Genomic DNA, 21,577 nt, shown 5'->3' with positions numbered 1-21,577 from the left:
CCAAGGCTTTACAAAGAGATCCTGTCTCAGTAAACAAAACAAAAGAGTGATTTAGAGAAGGACTGAGTATCAGTACTTAAAAGGTTTTAAGTACAAACATACTTGAGAATGTGACCTAAGAGATCCTGGCTATCTAATTATAAAAATGGAGCTGGGAATGGTGGTTGTGATGGTTTGTATATGCTCAGCCCAGGGAATGGCACTATTAGAAGGTATGGCCTTGGAGTAGGTGTGTCACTGTGGACATGGGCTCTAAGACTCTCATCTGAGCGCCTGGAAGTCACATTTCTCCTAGCAGCCTCCAGATGAAGATGTAGAACTCTCAGCCCCTCCTGCACTATGCCTGCCTGGATGCTGCCATGCTCACACCATGATGATAATGGACTGAACCTCTGAAATTGTAAGCCAGCCCCAATTAAATGTTATCCTTATAAGAGTTGCCTTGGTCATGGTGTCTCTTCACAGCAATGCAGACCCTGACTAAGACCATGGTTTATACTGGTAATGTCAGCACAAGAGTTTGAGGCTAGAGTGGGCTGCCTAAGGCTTTAATGGCATAGAATATAATTTCAGGGCAGGGGATTATTATACAATCTTGTTGTTGTTGTTTTTTTTTTTTTTGTCTTTTGAAGACAGGGTTTCTCTGTATAGAGCTGGCTGTCCTGGAACTCACTTTGTAGACCAGGCTGGCCTCGAACTCAGAAATCTGCCTGCCTCTGCCTCCCGAGTGCTGGGATTAAAGGCGTGAGCCACCACTGCCCAGTCACATCTAGGATTTTTAATACTGACCTAGAATTGTTTCAGGCACAAGAAAGGACCTTTAGTAGGGGTCTAGGTCTAAGTTTTCTATAACGTGGATCAAGTGGATATTCACGTATTTCTATATCAGATATTTAGAAGTTAAGCTATTCTTGCAATTAAGGAAATTGACATGGATGCCTGTCTAAGCTGGGGTCCATTTCATTGCTCTTGGGTTTGTAGACATAATGTGTAAACAAGGATCATCACTTTTCATGGTTTAGCGGGTACTCTGTTGATATCAACATTAGTGTGGTAGAGGTTGGTGATTTTAGTTTGGTATTTTTAGAGAGTAGAGATCACTAATGTGTTGGGTGAAGCATGATGTCGCCTGCCTTTAATCCCAGCACCCAGGAGGCAGAGAGGCAGGGGAATCTCTGAGTTTGAGACCAGCCTGGTGTACAGAAGGAGTTCTAAGGCAACCAGGAACTTCACAGAGAAACAAGGAAAAACAAGGGGATAAATCACTAATGTGTTACGTTGCAGTTGAATGTTCATATAAAGTTTGGTTGAAAACATTTTTTAGTGTGCTTGTATAACTGGGCTGCCACAGAGCATTCCACATGGGATCCCTCAGCTGCCTTCCCACATTTCTAGAAACAGGTAATCTGAGAGTGTGGTATTTGCAGGTGTAGCTTTTCCCCAGGCCTGTCACCTTCACTTGTAGATAGTCGCTGTCTGTCTTTGTTTTTTGGAAGATTTCTGGTATCCTCTCATGTGTACTAGTCTGCCCCTAAAGAGATACATCAGACTGGGTTAGGGCCTGCCTATCAGTTTCCTTCAACATCAGCCGTTCAGAGCCTTTTCTAGATCCTGTCTTTTTGAGGTATTGGAGGTTAGGGTTTCAACGTGTAGATTTGGGATGGGCACTGATTTGTAAGGAACTTTCTCTTGCGCAACCGAATGGTTGCATGTGCTGAAGTGACTATTCAGGGTGGTTTATCAGACACTGCTTACTGAGGAACGTCTGCCAAAGAGGGTAACTTTTATTTTGTAATGAATATATATTTAACCAATCCCCTAGAATGAGATGACAGATGCAACACAGTGACTAGATTTGTGACTTGTGTTTTATTGTGTTCGATAAAGTATGTGTCTACTTGTCGATATCTGGGAGGCATTCTCACAGAGTGAGAAGAGCCATCCCTCTGAGGAGAGCTCTAGGACCGCTTTATTTTGTACTATCTATGGTAATGGAGGAGTTGCTATGGGATTGGATGCAGGGTGCGGAGCATGTCCTCTGGCTGCCACTGAGGTACATTCCTAACCCTACACATTCACTCAGAGCTTTTTTAATTCTAATGACACTGACTGGAAAGAAAAGATAAAGACTTACAGTATTTATCAAAATGACAGCTTAAAGCAGAGATAGTCATTGTTTATCAGGCTGTGGATAGAACATGAGTACTACAGAGTTCTGACTTTCTCAGGAGATCGGAATGGTTACCATTAGAACCTCTATTACAGTCTACTCATTTCTCATAAATTATATTAAAATGAGAGACTCATTGCTCAAATTGATATACATTAGAGAACATTTTACCAAAAGAGAAATTAAGACAGTTAATGAAATTTTAGTTTGGGGGCTTGAAGTAAATTTTTTCCCCTCAATACAGTCTTTTGTCTTTATTTTATACTGCTGAAAATTATATTACATACATAGCTTTCAAAGTGGATTAATTTCCTACGTATGAATTTTGAAGCTTGTGAGTGAAGTCCCGACTTTGGGTATGTACTTAGTATTTGCCTGATAGAGATGTGCACGTTCACCACATTTCCATAGAGTTGCATAACTGTGTCAGATGAGTGTGATCTTTGAACACACTGGTAGCTAGACACTTGACAGAAACATTCATCATACTTGACTAAACCAGCTGACATGAATAAAGAAAACATGAATCCCTCTCAGGTTACAGGCCTATATAGTCACCTTCACTGTGTTCTGTGTGTCCCACGTCACCTGACCGCTCACAATGCAGTGACTATAGCAGAGGCTGTTGGCTCTGTCCTTGTGAGCCATGGAGAAGCTTTTTCTTGATTTTACAGGTAAGTTAGAGGAGAGGATTGAGGATCCGTCAATCAGATGTTTGAAAGACAGCTGGAAGAAACTGTTGTGCGTGAACATATAACAGAGGAGCTCAGGAGCACACAGGCTTCTGTGGTAAGCAGCCTTGAGCTGATTTGAGGAACATTGTGAGTTAAGGGTAACCGGCTTTGTGTGAGTGAGAGCTGAGCTGAGGAAAGAAGAGGACTCTAGACCAAGTGAAGTGCATGTCCATGGCCTGTGACCGGAAGGGACACCGGGAAGAGGACCTAGTCCAACTGATTCAGCTGGGTTAAGAATTTGAATGACGCTCTGAGAGGAAAGTGTGAAGAAGGACAAAGGTCCATTGTGCTTACCAAGTAGAAAATGGTTGGAGAAGGGCTGAGCTTGGTGGGGCTGCCTGCCATCTCCGCACCGAGGAGTCAGACAGACACCTGAGGAGAGAGTCTCTCAAAGAGAGGACTACTAGTGGGTTCCATTTAAAGTCTGAGATGCTGTTTGGATTTCTTTCTTTTCCATTAAACACACATGAAAGGTAGTTGTTGTTGTAATAATTAAATAATAAATCTTGGTGGCAGGTTTGCTAACCGCTTCAATGCTTTAAAAGTTCCCAAATGAAAGACATATACACAGCCTTTATATTTTAATATGCCTTAGACAGCAGAATAGCTGAACCATTTCCTAACCTCCATGTTGTTAATCCCGAGTTATTATTTACTAATTCTGTGTTCTACCTTGGCTGCCCTCTCGGCCGGGCTCTTCCAGATCCTTCACGTGGCGGCTGTACCTCTCTGGCCTGCACTCTTCTCAGGCATGGATGGCATCTTTCCTCTCTACCACACTTTCCTGGCATGGTGGGCGGATCTTCTCCTGATCTTCTCCTCTCTCTTCTCCTGGTCCCAAGCCTGGGAATCCTGAAATCCCACTTCTGTCTGTACTCCCTAGCTATTGGCTGTTAGCATCTTTATCTACCAATCAGAACCAATGGGACAGGTTTCCCAGAAGTTTCATGGAGGTACAGTTTTTTGGGGAAGCATAATTAGCATTTGTAATATAAGCAGCTACATTTCCTCCTTTTTGTCCAATTAAAAAGGGCTCAGAATCTCTTAGATATATATATTGAACATAATTATAACGAGTATGTAAATTGTAAGGTATGATATACACTTATCCAGTCCATCATATTTGGCAAGTATTCTGTCATCTAACCTAAAAAGTTTCCAATTCTGTACTTAACATGTTTGATTTTTAGCTTGTATTACCAATTGAAAACCGTCCCTTCAAATCTGAAATATCTTCCTTAATGTTAGAAAATCTAATTTCAATTATGAGACTATAGTCTTCAGCCCCATCAGAGATCTGAGAAGGAATTACCTGAATATGTAGGAAATACAAAGACATAGCTTCCATATCTTATTTAGTTTGTAGAGTCAGCTGATTGCCTGGATAGTCTCTGATATTTCTAAATCGTTGGAGCATCTATCCATCTGTGAAGAAAAACCTGTTCTCCAGAAACTTGCTTTGTAGTCAGGAGAATAACATGCGATCAGGTATAAGGACATGATATGTCCAGTCTTAGAGCACCGTGTGTTAGCAGAGACAGTAGTTACTAAGAGTGCTGTTGCACTTTATATAGGATGCTCTAGGAAAAGCTGGAGATAGCTAGGCACAAGGGTGATCCATACAAGTATTTGGAGGCAGAACTTGAGGGCAGAATACTTGGCGCATGGCTAAAGAACAGCAGAAAGGCTCAAGTAAAGTGAGTAATGAGTAAAGTGGTGTGGAGTTTATGATGAAGGATACTAGAAGTAAACAGAACATGAGCTTCGTGATAGTCACTGCTGTGATATTTCCTATGATTTTTATGTACAGATTTTCAATTCAATTAATAAGTTAGTAAAATTTAATAATTTAAAATAGGATTCTGTGATTTAAATTAGTTTTTGTTCTTTCAAGTAAGAAAACATAAAAAAAAAAAAAAAAAAAAAAAAAACCAACCCAGTCAAATACAGAAGGTGTAGTGTTTTGGATTGAATTGTGGTTTTTCTTTAAAGGCTACACATTAAACTCCAAGTCTCCTATACCCCAGAGTATGGCCTTATTGAGAGATAGGCCTTTACAGTTGTAATCAAATTAAAGTAGATTATTAGAGTAGATGTGATAAGTTGTGGCTGGTGGGTTTTGAAGTGAGGAAGTTTGGATATGAAGACTCAGCGACAGGATGTGAAGTCAGAGGGGAAGGATGGTTGTTTATGAGCCAAGGAGATCTGTGATACAGGTTGTTGTTGTTGTTGATTGTTTGTTTTAAGCTACCTAGTATATAAGACTTGGTTGAAGCAGTCCTAGGTTGCTAATGCCAGAAGTTACTTTACCCTGTTTCTCCTGATTCTTTCCCCAGACTTAACAAGGGTAATAGGGTGGTAGGGAAGCTTCCCATTGTTTTATTGTGTGTTGTTAGTCTGTAAAGCAGGTTATGGAACTGCTGGTTAGAGCATAGCAAGTGAGATCAGGGCTGACACATTAAGTAGGACTTGCCTTCCAGGAGAGTTGTAACTTTATAACTCTTAGATGGTGCTATGTGCTTCTTTAGAGATAAAAGACAGTTGATTTCTCAACTTTGACTAGAATTGTAAGATTGATCCCCTCCTCCATTTTGATAAAATATTGTAGTTAACTTTCAATTACTTGAAGTATTTTTAGAAAAAAAAAATAACTGTTGCCACTTGGTGGCACTACATGGCTTAAAAATGAGTTAGATTGTTGTTATGTTAACTGTACTCTGCTACACATGATACATTCAGGGAAGAAACTAAGATGAGAAACTTGATGTTGTATTTGATTCTGATTTATTAATAATTACTGATACCCTAAAGTAGGGTTTATAAAAATGCCATAAACTATATAAAGTCTAAGCCAAGGCTTAGTTTAATGGGTAGGGAAGTGTGCAGTCTTCTGCAGGAGACCTCCATTAGTTCAGATACTGCCTGTCATCTGGCCTGAAGTCTTTCTTAGTCTAAACGTGAAAAATGACTTTAGTACTAGAAAGCTCTTTCAAGTTTTCTTTATTAGCAGTATTTTTCAAGGTGAACATTTTATATTTTCTTATGAAGCTAAGGATCAGTTATGTTTAGGTAATCAAGGTACACATTTGGAAAATAGAGAGAATTAAATATTCTTTTTTTTTTTTTTCCACCCCGTGCACTTTATTGAATCCACTGTGGACAGATAGGTGAAGGTAACATTTGCTTATGCGTAGGGTGAAGGGTCGAGACTGGAGCCTGGGGGCGGGGCGGGGGGCGGGGCAGATGTGGACCGTGGAGCACAGAGCAGCTAGAATCCAGAATGGGGTGTTCTTTGTGCAAACGACTGAAAGTCTACCATAGAGGTGGTAGAGAAAATGATGATGCAGATAATGACCATAAGGATGCTGAAGATCAGGGAGCTGATATTCAGGCACTTGGCAGTGGAGGTGTAGGCCTGGGCTCCAATCATATCGCCCACCATCTTCCTGTCCCTAGACTTCACAGAGTAGGCATAGGCAATGAAGCCCAGGCAGCAGGCGTTGAAGTGTATTGAACAGGGACCAGACCACATGGTCAGGCACAGAACTCTCTGGGCATGTTGATCACGGTGGTCCTCACAACAGCTGAGTTGTTGGGTTCACCCAGCTCAGTCAGCCCGTACTCCTCTTTGATTGTCTCATAGCTTGGAGGAAGTCCGGCATTGATAGGCAAGAAGGCTTGAGAATTGTGGCTCATGGTACTGACTCTGGAACAATCGCCAGAATTAAATATTCTTAATTAAGTCTTCCTACATCATATTGAGGGCTCCAGCAATTATTTCTAAAATATTTCATGCATTTTTATTTGTCATGTAGTTGAAGCGTGAGAAGTGAATTGTGTTTCCAGATGCACTTTTACTCCCATCAAAAGACTTGCACAGCTCTAATAAAGTATCACACACAGTGTATACAGTGCACAAAGTGTAAGGCACAGCTCATTGGATACCACACAGTAATCACCTCATGACTACAGGTCATGGGACAGATGCCACCAGCCTGGGGCACCCCATGTTTACCTTGCCAGTCACTAGGCCTTTCTTTCAGAGTAGCCTTGCAGGCTTGCAGTACAACTTTCATGCAAGTAGAATTATATAGTATTTTGTCTCAATAGCATGTTGGGGAAGTCTGAATCTTGTCAGGTGTAGCCATGGTCCACATTTACTTCTTAATGGTTTGATTTTTTACTAGAGAACCTTTGGATTGAGTTACACTGTTGAACATGCTTCAGAGTGTAACATGTTTGTTGGATCGTTGGTGTATATAGGCTGGAATTGGACATAACACAAGAACTGTTTCCCAGTATGGTCTTACCAGATGTCTATAGTGACTCCCCAGTTCCTCTGTCTCTTCAGTTCTAGTATATACACTAGTGTATACACAAATATATTCTCTGGGTACTCTGGATACTGTACAAATACCCAGGGTGGCCAAAAGAAGTGATTGATCTGGAGTTAGTAAGCAGTTGTAGGTGCTGGGAACTAGGTTCGGATACTCGGCAAGAGCACTCTATGCTCCTAACTGCTGAGACATTTCTCCAGGCCTCTTTGCTTGTGTTAGTTACAATTAATCTTCTCTCTTCTCCTCATTAGGATCCTCCACCCCTTTTATGAGCTTGCTTAATTACTTCTAGATAGAAACTGCTCAGAAACATACCTTAGGCCTACTTAGGCCAGACTTTCACTGTCTTGTTGCCTTGTGAAACAGAGACTTTCATTTTAGTGTAGTCTAGTAGGTCGTCATTTTGCTTTCTAGGTAGTGTTTGTTGTGTTCTGTTTATTTCCTGTTCTAAGGATGTGACTGTCTATAGTCTCTTGTATAACAGTGGTTCTCAGCGGCAGGCAGTTCTCTTCTCTTTGATCCCACATCTCTGCTTTGGCAATGCTTTCACAAGCAAATGGATAGGGTACTGTGGCATTCTATACATTGGGTTAGGGGTGCTACCAGGAGTACAGTATTGGCAGTACAGTTGGGAAACTATCCTAGTAGCTTTACTATTTGGCTAGAATCGATTTTTACAAACTGTCACTATTTCATATGACTATACATTTTATATGTATTAAAAAGACTTGCTGTTGATATATATTACTTTGTCATAAATAAGGTGATTGTACACACACACACACACATGGACTTGTTTCTCTTTCTGTGCTTTATCTTTGGTCAGCTTACTCTGGTTTCAGTGCCACCATGCCTTGATTTATGTGACACGTAAGTCTTTATATACAAGAAGTACAAGCTCTCTTTGTTGTTTACACTTCCATCAATGTTTGTTATATTTTAGGTTTTATAAAATTGAATGTATTTATTACTGTGAAGTAGAATCATATTTTCATGCTATGGTCTTAAGTTTTTCAATTTTTATGAATGTTACCTCTATTTAAGTCAGTGAGTCTCAAATTATTTGTTGACCCTTTATAAAACTCTGATTTGTCTCAATGGTTCTATCAGTGTCTCCACCTCAGTGCAGTTATCTAGGCGCAGGCCAGGTATCACGAGGGATTTGCCTCACAGATGCTTGGTGGCATAGCTGCCCTTACCTTGCCTACCCAGTGTGTCAGGCAGTCCAGGGTGTCCCTAGGTATTTGAGAAGGATAGCTATTTTATTTGAATGTGAGCAGAAGCTATATAAATACTTAAGCTACATAGATACTATATAAATATTTCAAAACATGTTTGCATAAGTAATGCAGTTTTATAAAATATAATTTCTAGTAGAAATTTAGTGAGTCTAGCATTACTTTACATTTAAGAAACTTTTTTAAATGTCTTAATTGAAGACCTTTCTTGTATTCGTCTACCTGTCTTTTTTTTTTTTTTTTTTTTTTTAATATGTTGGGCTATCCCAAATCATACAGCCTCTGGAAAATTTCATTATACACTTAGGAGAGAAGGAGAGCAAAACTGGCAGGGAAGGTGTTAGTATGAAAATTGCTTTAATTTTGAGGACTCCTGTGCAGAGCTTTGGGGATCCCCAGTGCTTCTTAGAGCACACTTTTGAGACTTACCCTTGAGGATTACAATTGCATTCTTGCCTATAAAATTTTAATTTAATTATGTCATTTTAATCTTTTTAGAGAAATGCAGAGATCTAGAATACTTGAATACCACTTGTATTCTCTCCCCTCTTACTCATTTTTCTTCATCCAGTTTTGTGCTGCTTTAACAGAATACTCAGATTGGTTCCTTTATAACACCATAGACAAGGATGGCCAAAACTGAGGTGCTTGCTCCCTTGAGTGCCGCCTTGAAGTGCAGCTGAAGCCTCACAGGGCACTAGGGAGAGCAGAGCCCTGCCCTCTCTGACCCACCCATCCCCAGACAGCTCTCCTTACAGCTTCATTGTCTGTTCATGCCTGCCTCCCAGTGCTGTGGTCTGGCACAGGAACTGAGGACATACTTTGCCCCTGAGCTCTCTGCCCATCACGCCTACTGTTGCTGGCATTGTTTGTACTAGGATGCTACTAGTCCTTTGTCCTGGCTTTTGCTATTGCTGTTGCATGCTTCCCAGCCAGAAAGGCCTGGCAAAATACAACTGAAAAAGTTTTTCCCATGTTCCAACTAGAAAGACCATGCACTATGGGACACCTTGTTAATTTAATATTACAAAGAAGCCATTATGTGACTTAGAGTTTGGGTGGTTTTGGGCAGATCTAGGAAGCAAAAATTTCTTCTACATCATTAGATATTGACAGAATGTACCACATTGTATGATTGTTCTCTTTAAAAATTGAAATAATTCACACGACATACAATTAACAGTTTTTAGAGTGTGGTTCTGTGATGTATGGTGTATTTGCATTCGGAGGCAACCATCAGCTCGCATAGCTGAGTCATTTGGTCACTCCATAAAATACATAGCCTATTATATAACCATTTCCATTTCCCCTGTTTCCATCTTCACTTGGTGTGTTACCTCTGTCTCTGATGACCTTTTAGGATTAGCTACTTACTTGTGGTTGAATAGCATTCTGTTGTATCTTTTGGGTTTTGTAAATACAAGCTGTACATATATTTTAATGTAAGTTTCCCCTGTGAGTCAGGCTTACTGCTCTTAGCTACTTTTGAAACTGAAGTTTGGATTGAAAGTTAAAGGCCTGCCTGGACTTGGCAGGCAACTTTGTGGGTACTCCTCACAGTAAAAACGAGGACTGAGGATATGGCACTGATGAGCACTGGCTCCAGGTTTACTGTAAGCACTGGAAAACAAATCTCTCTGAACACAAACTCTCATTTTTGCAGAGATTATCTAATATTATTAACTATCTAGATGTTGACCAGCTAGGTCACATGCTTCCATTTAGCCCTTTCGGAATCACCTAACGTTTTTTCTGCACATGGGCACTTCACTTTCTCATCATCTGTGTGTGAGAGTCTCTGATTCACATTTGTCTCTATTCTGGTTGTTTCTAGTATACTGTTCGCTAAAGCTAAGGATCTTATGGGTATGAAGAATTTATCTTCTTGAGGCTTTGATTTTTAATGACCATAAAATGAAACATATATTCATTGGCTTGTTGGCTATTTGTAGATCTTCTTTAAACAGACAATTTGATCAAGTCTACTGGTTGTCCTCCTCGTTGACCTTTTTATATATCTTGGTTATTTAACATTTATCTAATACATTTAAATAATGCCCTTTGATAAACAGGCCTTTCTTTCATTCATTTATTCATTCATTCAAGACAGGGTTTCTCTGTGTAGCTGTCCTGGAACTCGCTCTATAGTCTAGGCTAGACTTGAACACAGATCTATCTGCCTCTGCCTCCTAAGTGTTGGGATTAAAGGTGAGCACCACTATGCCCTACATAGGTCCTTTATTTTGATAAAGTCCATGTTAGTTTTTACCCCACCTGTGCTTTTGATGCTGAAGCATCCATATTCCATGACATCTTCTAAGAATTTTGCAAATTGGACTCCTACATTCAGATTGCTTTTTTGTTTTGTTTTGTTTGCTTATTTTTTGGTTTTTAGTTTTAGAGACATGGGCTCATTGAATACCTGTGGCCTGAAACTCACTGTGTAGACCAGGCTGGCCTTAGACTCACAGAGATCCTCCTGCCTCTTCTCTGAGTGCCAGGTATTCAGAATGTTGATCAGTTTTGTTTTAATATCTGATCTGGCTCAAAAGGCAGTTCTTCTCATGTTCAGTTTTTTTTTTTTAATACCTTGGTGAAAATTAGTTTGCCATGGATGACTGATGGATTGGTTGATTTCTGGACTCTGAAATAGATCCCATCAGTCTGTATCCCTGCCTCTGCCACTGCCACTTAACTACTGTAGCTTCGTAGCAACTTGAAATTAGCACGACTTGCCTTGTCTTTTTTAATACTAGTTTTGCTATCTAGGGGCTTTTTGAAAGTTTACATGAATTGAAGATGAGTTGAAAGGGGAACATTTCTACAAAACCTTAGGATTTTTAAATTTACAAAATATTTTTATTAGTTACTTGATTTCATACATTGATGTAATGTATTTTGATCATAGTGACCTCCTCCCAACTCCTAGATCTACCCTTAGTGAGTTTGGTTTGTGCTGTCCATAAATTGAAGAGTGTGAGGCCACCTGCTTAAAGAAAACTTGACTGTCCTCACAGAAGCCATCATCTGTCAGGGGCACCTCAGCTCCAGTGCTGCCTGGCTCCTCTGTACTGGCCGTGCTCGGACAGCCAGCTGCTGAGAGTTGATGAGCACAGCCGTCCTGACCAGAATCCAGTGCTTGACTCTGGTGGTGCTTCCTGATGCCCAGCTCCTGGACTGTTCCTCTCTTCCTGACTCTCGGAAGGACTGGTGGGGGTGCAGGTGTTCTGTCTGGCTGAGTGTGCATGCTAACCTCGTCCACTGCACACAGGAGCTTCTCTGGGTGGCTCTGAGATCTGCTCTTACTGTGGGTACTTAAGAGGACAGTTAAGTGTCCACCTGGCAAAATGACAGTAGTTAGGATCTCCCCTCACCATGAGTTCTTGGTCAGATTTGCAAGCCAGATGAGCATTTTCTAGAAGATTTAGTCCTGCTGAATTCCTAATTTCTGAATCTCAGACCAGGAAGTAGTAAGATAACTGTATAGGGAAGGAGTTGGTGAGGTGGCTCAGTGAGTAAAGGCACTTGCTACCAGCTAACAGACCTGACTTCTGTCCCCAGGCCCGCATGGTGGAAAGACAGATAAGACTCCTGGGAGTTCTGTCACCTGCACATGTGTGCTGAGAACAGCACAAGAGATGGAGACACACCTTGAAATCTCACCTTGAGCTATTTTGAATGAAAGCAAGACTCTGTCTAAGTTGCCTGTGTACAATATTTGTTTATGTTTCATGCTGTGCCCCATCACACCTCGACGGTTGTGTAGTTACCTACATGTGTTCGCCATTTGGCCTTAGGCTTCTTAAAGTGTACATGGTCAGAGGCAGACAGCTTTATGGTTCTCCTGTGTTCCTCACTTAGCACGGTGTTTTCATTGCCTGAGGGTCATCAGTAGTGTATTCCAGTTGTCATTAAAAGATTGTTTCCAGTAGTTCAAATTAGAGTGTTTAAGGTCCTGTAGTTAAATTCTCCTCTTAGTTTCAAATAGTGTTGCTGGTTAGTGATGCAATTAAATTAACATGATCGTACATATTAGAAAGGACCTTAGTTACAGATCATCTTATTTGATCTTCAACCTCTAGTTCTGTTCTTAAGTGTTTCTGGCAAATAGCTACCTGCTGAGCCATTTGAGTTGGTCGTTAGATAAGACAGCCGTCTTTTGTGTCAAGGGTTCCTCTTCCTGGCTTTTCTTAATTTTAAGGTGAAATTCTGCCATTATAATTTGAGCATATTGACTACATGTTCTGCTTTCTGTGACAGGCTTTCAGTAGTTTATAGATTATTAACCCTGTGGGTTGTGACGCTAAGCAGACTAACGTGCTTCTTTGCTATATTATATGGCATGGTGGTTAGTATTAGCCTCTATTTTTGTAAGTTGTTTATTTTTTATAGTATTTCCAGTCAGCGTGACACCCCATCCACATTAAGATACTACCCAGTTGATAGGATTATGTAATACACTTTGTCTTGTAGTAGAATCTGGGTGAGAATTAGGTTTGTATGTCATTACAGTGTGTGTAGTACTTATAGGCTTAAATGCTAAAGTGATTTAAATGTAGTTCATTGGGATTTATTTTGCAGTTAAGATGACAGTTTGTGAATGGTTTTCTCTCTTTGACCCAGTCTTATACCTTACTAGCTGAAGTTGTCATCTGTTCTAAGGATAATGTAAATGAACATAGGGTTTCTGAAAACCTGACTAGAACTCAGCTAGTGGGCAACGTTATAATTTATTTATAGCTATGTAATACAGTTACTAATGAACTAACTTAAAATGAGGGCAAAATTATACTACTTTTTTTTTGTGAAATTATACTATATAACAAAGGTTGGCATTATGTAATAAGTACTCATAAAATGTTAACCTACTTGCAATAAATACAATTAATAATGTACATAAAAGAATGAAATTAAGATAATTTTTATCAAAAAAGAATTATTCATGAACAGAAAGTGGACAGCATAGATTTGATGACAAGAAGGTTGTATCTAATCTGAATTACTGAGTGACCTAGGAAGCTTGCTCAGAGGGATTACAGAATAATTATGTTAATATGCAATTATCACCTCATTTCTTCTGTAGTAACCTCAAGATGCAGTGTAGTGAGGGTGTTATAGCAAGTGCTGATAGTTTGCAAAAATACTGATGTTTGAGATTTCTGAGACAATAAGACTAGCTTGAGGCGTGTAAGTGATGATCTGTCATCTTGAAGACAGGCCTGACCTCTGTGCTGTGCAGTGCTCACCGTGTATGACTAGAGGCAGCTATAGCTGCAGAACTCATTATGTTTCTAGAAGCTGAAGTACGCTTTATGTAGATTTTAAACCCCCATTTGCAGCTTTAAAAAAAGTATGCATTTTTTAAAGAACATGTTTAAATTCAGTTAAGAGGAAGATTCTGTGATTCTATGATTATAGAAGGATTTTAGTAGTGCTATCTAAACAGTTTTTAAAGAATCTTAAGTGGTACTTTGAATTAATCAAATTCAAGTTCTCTTAAACATTGAAATCTTTTAAACATCATACCATTTTAGTATGTTTTAAATTTGTTAGCTTCCTTTATATTTATTTTTTAAATATATTTTTAATGATTTATTTTTATTTTATGTACTTTGGTTTTTGCTTGAATGTTTCTCTGTGTGAAGGCATTGGATCCTTTGGAACTGGAGTTACAGATAGTTGTAAGCTGCCATATAGGTGCTGGGAATTGCACCTGGGTCCTCTGGAATAAAGCTTATTGAACTACCCCTCTAGCCCTGGTTAGCGTCCTTAAATTGAGTGAGTAATGCTTATCTACAAGTATGTTTCTTTTGTTACATCAACAGACTGGTGTCAGTTCTTCAGCTCTATGTACTTGTCCATATAGAGTAGTTGAAAACTGTTTGGAGAAGTGTTAAATTAGTGTATAAGTCAAATGTTGTTTTATCTGGATGAATACAGTCCTCTTTTAATCCAAGGAAGTAGATAAAAATTACAGATTTTTCAGAATGTAATGATAAAGATCCTTCAGAATGTAATGATGCATTGTTTTTCATTGTGCCCTGAAATTTGTATAAAATGCTTTAAGCATTTTATAGTCAGAATGTATTAGGAAAATTAAACCCAGAAAAATGTTAGCTGTGTGTAAACACCAACTTCAGACTCCATTTCTTACATCATGTTTTCCAGTTGATGAAATAAATTGCTCTTTTGAGTGGCCTAAGAAAGCCTTCTAATTTCTCCTGAGTAGAGACAATTATGAATTAGTAGATAGTTAAGTCGCATTTCATCATGTGGACATGAAGAAAAACTGACTGGTAAAGACCTGCTTTCATGTTTCAGCAGTGTGATTTAGTTTCTTTTGTTTACTAGATATGTTTTGTGGACCAAATATGTTTTTATACATGTATTTTAAATATGTTTTTGAGCAAAATGGCTTGATATCTTCAGAACGTGAAGTTAGATCTTATTAAGCCATTCTGGTAACAAGGATGCAGCCTTCAAATCAACATGATATTCCCCTAGTTTGTCACCCTGCTGTTCAGGGGGCACCAGTGAAGTTGCTTTAAATGGAAGGCGTCTGTTCATCCTTCAACCTCTAACACCAGAACAGATGGGTAGAACACAGAACATGGAAGGCTTTACCTCTGAGGTGGTAACAGTGAAGCCACTCATTAACACTGAATTTACCACTTCGTTAGCAACGTTGCTTCCTGTTGAGAAAAGCTAATACAGGCTTCAAATTGACTGAGCATATATTTGACTACCTCTGTGATTATAATAAATAGAAACAGAAAGTGTCTTTCAGGCTAGTTAAAAACCTGTCATTCATCCCAGCATTGTGCGGATGTTAGTACTGAGGCAGTTGACTGTTTCCTGAACTTGGCCTGAAATCCCAGGGTTTGGTACCAGGACAGCATCAGCCCCACTCTCTTCACACATGTTTATGTGCTGCCCATTTTTAACTTGTGTTTGTGATGTCGACTCCTGCTGGGTGCTGCATTAGCACCACTTTGGGGTGATACCGTTGAATATGATCTTATTGGAAGTCTATTTTTATTACTGTGGAAGTTTGCCAGCTTCAAAGCAGAATTCTAAACTGTGTGAGGGAAGGAATAATGACTGTTGGTATAAATAATGCCAAGGAAAGATCTTTATGATAACTTGTTTGTAATCTTTGATGTGTTTATTAAGCATTTTGTTGAAAGAAGAATGTGTTTCTGTAACTTATGAAATGAGACAGTTATTCAAATCCTTTTTTGTGCTAGAGTTAATGATTTACAAAACATGAAATTTCTACTCCAAGTGAAAATTATTTAAAATATCTTAATTTCTGAATTGAACTTTAGACTCTTGCTGTCTTAAAATAGTATTGTTCACTATACAAATTAAAAACAAAAACTGCAAAGATAATGCGAAGGATATATTTTTGTCTGCAAAGCAGAAACCAAGTCTGCCCTGGTTACTTGAGTGAGCGGCTGTGTGTACATCTCATAGATATAAAGCTGTTTGTTTTCTTTTTTCTTTTGATTTTGCAGTTGCATTTTTACTTATTCAACACTTAACTCCTTTATTCAACAAGCGCTGCCTTGCACCCTTGCCTGGTGGTTCAGGGAAACATGATGGTGACCAGGTTGTGTCCCTGCCCTTAATGAGTTAAGGACAAGCAGTTGTAGTGCAGTGTGTCCACTTTTCCAAAGAGCCATGTGGAAGAGCAAGCGCCCTGTGATGTAGGGGAGTGATCTTCACCTCTCCGGGCAGCCTCATACGGCTCCTTTCTTTTAAGTTTCTTTTGTCTTCTTATAACAGCTCAATATATGATCAAAAGCACTTTGCCATGTTAAATCTACATTATGTATGAAATACACTATTTATAACATCTCATAAGAAAATTCTAGGCCTCTACACTACTGTTAGATTATAAGTGATATAATTGCTTTTTGGAAATGCCTAGAATTTGGGATCTCAGAGTATGAAATTTTGACATAAAACTTCACTAATTTTAACATTAGTAACTTATAATTAAGAATAACTTGGATAAAGAATGACTAGAACCTTATGAGTAAGACAGTTTTGTAGAATTTTGACAGAACACTATCTTGAGCAAAACAGTTTTAAATATTTTAGAAATAAGAATTACTATTTATATATAAGTAAGCCAGTGATGTTGATTGCAATTACTATATTTGACCCACATTGTTTACCCTGAAGTGTTTTGTTACCTTCTTCCAGAAACGAGCTTCAGGTGATAAAATAGTTCTTTCCATTTGATGATTCCAGTTCTTCTACTGTAACTGTCCTTGGGGAATCTGTTCAAGCCAGGGAATTGTTTTTATTATAAAATTATGCATGATATTTTAAACTTTTTTCCGTGTGTAATGCATTCATTTGTATTGTATGTAAGCGTATGCTGCCTTTCCTTGGTCGTTTGTGTATGTATAATACTTAATTTCTAGGAAGCAGAAATAGCAATATTTGCTTTGAAAATATTTTTAAAGTGGTTCATTGTTTGAAGTGTTTTCTAATTCCTATAAAGTTATTAATATCTCAATATATAAAGAGTAGAAAATTAAACCAATGAAAATGTATACTTCCAATTTTCCATACATTCCAATAGTACTTTTTTGATGCAAATCTAAATTTTTGTTTTCCATTTTCTAGACTAAATGTGTTAAATGATCTTGCCAACAATATGGATGATTTGAAGATAAACACCGACATTACTGGTGCTAAAGAAGAACTCCAAGATGACAGCAATTTTATCTCTGAGAAAGACAGTGGAGTTCATAAACCAAAAGATTGTCAGACATCAGTTCAGAAAAACAGTTCGTTGACTCTATCTGAAGAATCGTCAGAGGATCGATCAGAAAAAGCCTTAAGTGGAGGCCAGTCTGCTTTGTTTATCCCTGCCAGCACTCCTGCTGTTCCTAGTGAGAACTTTACCTTGCCCACAGGAGCTGTTGTTAATGGACCAGTCTCATGCTCCTCTTCCACAAAGACTTCCAGTATGAATGAAGGTAGTGTTTTATTAACCACTGGACAGCCTGCAGGTCAACTAGCAACAGAGTCTTGCTCCACTTTGAAGGCAGCAGCTGATCATCAGCTGTCTACACCACAAAAAGCAAGTCAACACCAAGTTCTGTTTTTGTTATCAGATGTAGCACATACTAAGAATCCAACCCATTCCATTAAAAAAGCACCTACCTCTGCTTTAGTCGGTTGTGATGTTCAGAATTCAGTAGGGAATAGCATGAAGTCAGAGAGCACTTTACGAAGTCAAGCAGAGGTGGGTCAGGGCGACGCCTCCGCAGTGGTCAGAGACGACTGTGTCAGCGCGTTAGCAGTGATTTCCTCAGGTACAGACGAATTTAGGTCAGAAAATGATACAAACTGGGATCCCCAAAAAGAGTTCATTCAGTTTCTTATGACTAGTGAAGAGACGGTGGATAAATCCCCAGCTCATTCTAAAGTAGTAGGTCTAGAAAAAAAGAGAAAGAGAAAAATGGATGTGAGCAAGATCACTCGCTACACAGAGGACTGCTACAGTGACTCAGGCCGTGCACCTGGAAAATCAAAAATTCTTCAGGTTGACTTTCTAGGGCAAAATGAGGAGATACAAGCAATAGACTCACAGAACTACACATTATCAAAAGTGAAACCTGAGTCAGCTGATGGACACTTGGAGTCTGTGGACACTTTTCAGCATCTAGTTTATAACTCAGATAAATGTGGAGAAGATAATTCACCTGTTCATACTCGCACTTTAATTTCAAATACCTTAAAAAAGAAATGTGAAGAGAGTGATCCTGAGTCACCTGTTGCTTTCAGTACTGAAGAGCCATCATTCTACCCCTGTACAAAGTGCAATGTGAATTTTAGGGAGAAAAAGCATCTCCACAGACATATGATGTATCATTTAGATGGGAATAGTCACTTTCGCCACCTTAATGTCCCCAGGCCATATGCTTGTAGAGAATGTGGACGGACATTTCGAGATCGTAATTCACTGCTAAAGCATATGATCATTCACCAAGAAAGACGGCAGAAGCTGATGGAAGAGATTCGTGAGTTGAAAGAGCTCCAGGATGAAGGCAGAAGTGCTCGACTCCAGTGCCCTCAGTGTGTGTTTGGTACCAATTGCCCTAAGACGTTTGTGCAACATGCAAAAACCCATGAGAAAGACAAACGGTACTACTGCTGTGAGGAGTGTAACTTCATGGCAGTGACGGAGAATGAGCTGGAATGTCATAGGGGCATCGCCCATGGAGCAGCAGTGAAGTGTCCTGTTGTGAGTTCAGAAGTAACTCAGAGAAAAACACAAAAGAAGACTTCAGTGAAAGACTCTGTTATAGGATCATCCAAAAAACCTGCTACTTACCTATGTAAGATGTGCCCCTTCACTACGTCAGCCAGAAGTATTCTGAAGAAGCACATGGACTATTTGCATTCCTCGGCGTGTGCTGACTCCTTTGGTAATCCACTGGGACTTGACAAAAGAAAAAGTGACAGCCTTGAGGAGTCCGGAGATGCCGATAGCACCAAGTCATTAGCAAAGCAGCAGGCAAGTACATTTCCAAAGAACTCTGCTTTAAAACAGGATGCTAAACGGACATTTGGATCAAGCTCACAGTCAAGTAATTTTTCAAAATTTCATAAGCGGCCACATAGAATACAAAAAGCTCGGAAAAGCATTGCCCAATCTGGTGTAAATGCGTGCAGTCAAAACAAGTCTCCTCATAAGAACGTTATGGTTAAGAGCAGCACTGACCAACAACCAAAGTATTTCCATCAGGCCCCGAGAGAAAAACCTAACGCCAGGGCAGACAGCAGTTATTTATATAGACACAAGTATAACAACTACCGGACGATCAGAAAATCAGGTGACTCATACCCACTTCCTTTCAAAAAAGAGGTTAATTCATTAAACTCTTTACATCTATTTTCATCCAGTAACTCTCATACTTTTATTTCAGACCCTCTTAATGCAGACACCAAAAGGCCAGAAAACGGGAAAGACCACAAGCGTGTAGCTGTGAAAAGAGTAGTTAAGGCCTCAAAGAAGGACAGCTCTGCTGGAGAGGACCTGGATAGCTATCCCGACTTTCTGCATAAAATGACTGTTGTTGTTTTGCAAAAGCTTCATTCTGATAAGAAAGATAGTTACGAAACAGAAGATGACAGCTCCTGGGATAACGTTGAGTTAGGTGACTACACTACACAGGCCATGGAAGAAGAAGCCTACAGTGACCTTAGTCAAGAACATGTAAACTTACTGCCCCTGTTTAAAAGCAAGATAGAGGGCCAGGGCCCTGGAGAAAGTGCTGCCCTGAGTTACGATCAGAATGATGGCTTCTACTTTGAATATTATGAAGACGGTGGCACTAACAGCTTTTTACAGGATATACAGGATCCTCAGCATTTGGAAAGCCCAGAAACGCCTTTGTCAAAGCATAGTTCTGTTTTTCATTGGACTGACTTGTCTCTTGAGAAGAAGTCATGTCCTTATTGCCCAGCAACATTTGAAACGGGTGTTGGGTTGTCAAATCACGTCCGAGGACATCTTCACAGAGCAGGATTGAGCTATGAAGCCCGTCATGTTGTATCACCAGAACAAATAGCCACAAGTGACAAGATGCAGCACTTCAAAAGAACTGGCAACGGGACGCCTGTGAAACGAGTTAGAAAAGGTAAGTCCACTGTTGGAGATAGTTGGGGCCTAATAAATCTGTTCAGATTCAGAGGAGGTGAAAACTGTTTGAGTTTGGTCCTTTTTAGAATCACACAGTTTCCATTTATGAATATAATCATTTACAGTGATTTGTAAGAGTCTGATACTACTCTTGAAAATCTTTTTTTAGCTATAGAGAAGTCTGAAACTACTTCCGAACATACTTGTCAGCTCTGTGGTGGTTGGTTTGACACAAAGATTGGGTTATCAAATCATGTCAGAGGCCATCTGAAAAGACTTGGGAAAACTAAATGGGATGCTCACAAATCTCCAATCTGTGTTCTGAATGAGATGATGCAAAACGAAGAGAAGTATGAAAAGATCCTGAAGGCGCTCAACAGTCGCCGTATTATCCCCAGACCGTTTGTAGCTCAGAAACTCTCCTCAGGCGATGACTTCCTATCTCACAATGTCTTACCTCTTGATGAATACCACAATGGCCTAAAGACAGAGGCTCTCTCAGTGTCTGCATCAGAGGAAGAAGGGCTGCATTTCTTAAGTGAGTGTGGTGAAAGAAAGCCTGAACTGCCCAGTGGGAGAAAGAACCAGTCTCTTACACTGATAGAACTTCTTAAAAGTAGAAGGCTAGGCGAAGAAAGGAATTCTGCTGTTTCTCCTCACAAGACCCATAACCAGACAGCAAGAAAGAGATTTGTTCAGAAATGTGTTCTTCCATTAAATGAAGACAGTCCGTTGATCTATCAGCCACAAAAAATGGACTTGACTATGCACTCAGGTAAGGACACTTGTGAGTCTTTCAACACAGTTGAGTTGTGCTTTGTGAGGTAGAACATCCATGTGAAGTGCCTTCTGAGCATCTTCCTGTTCAAACTGCTGCATGGCGGGGCACACTGGCTCTGCTGTAGCTCATCAGAGGATGCCCAGCAGTACTGAGTCTCTGCCTCATTCTTGGTCTGAATGTAAGTTGACAACAAAAGCAAAGCGTGTGCACATGAACACACAAACACACACACTTCCCCTACCCCTACACTAAGCCAACTGACCTGTAAAAGTCAGCACTGCTGAGGTATGTATGTACGGGAGGCTCAGGGTTAGCAGCACAGCAGTGTTATTGGAAGACCTCTGACGTGTTTCTGCCAGTGCTACCAAGAACTGAGCTGCTGGTGTCCCTCTGCTAAGGCAAGGCAAGGCAAGGCAGTTCAGAACAGCTTTAGACCAAAGGATGGTACCTGTTGTGTGATACTATTAACCCAAACAAGAGTCTCCTCCCTGAAGCCTTGTTGTGTTGTATTGTGTGACTTTAGAGAACTGTAGTGAATACGAATGTTCATTTGGCCTTGTGAGTGTCACAGTTGTGCTCTACTGCAACAGAGCAGGTGCTTGGCTTAGTGCTGCTGCTTTCTGTTGAAGGGCTGTTTTGAATGTCCTGG

General features: G+C 39.8%; 1 protein-coding gene and 1 pseudogene across 21 annotated transcripts in view; one reads left to right on the top strand and one right to left on the bottom strand.

The window, feature by feature from the left end:
* Positions 1-21,577, top strand: part of Znf644 (zinc finger protein 644) — an 80,142-nt gene that overhangs the window by 41,048 nt on the left and 17,517 nt on the right. For 15 of the 21 annotated variants that reach the window (XM_029478073.2, XM_029478066.2, XM_029478057.2 and 12 more), the window contains 2 exons: positions 17,120-20,145; positions 20,317-20,922. The exons of 4 other annotated variants lie outside the window; for them this stretch is intronic. In XM_029478073.2, the coding sequence (XP_029333933.1) occupies positions 17,151-20,145; positions 20,317-20,922 (3,601 nt within the window). In that variant the 5' untranslated portion in view covers positions 17,120-17,150. The remainder of the gene's footprint in view (positions 1-17,119; positions 20,146-20,316; positions 20,923-21,577) is intronic. 2 more of the 21 variants (XM_085836969.1, XM_085836972.1) reach the window with 1 other exon arrangement.
* LOC110294382 (interferon-induced transmembrane protein 2 pseudogene) lies at positions 6,129-6,619 on the bottom strand (annotated as a pseudogene).

Source organism: Mus caroli, unplaced genomic scaffold (assembly GCF_978045245.1).
Source record: "Mus caroli unplaced genomic scaffold, Mus_caroli_1 scaffold_4, whole genome shotgun sequence".
In the NCBI taxonomy this organism is placed as follows: Eukaryota; Metazoa; Chordata; class Mammalia; order Rodentia; family Muridae; genus Mus; species Mus caroli.
This window is presented reverse-complemented; position numbering and strand designations above follow the sequence as displayed.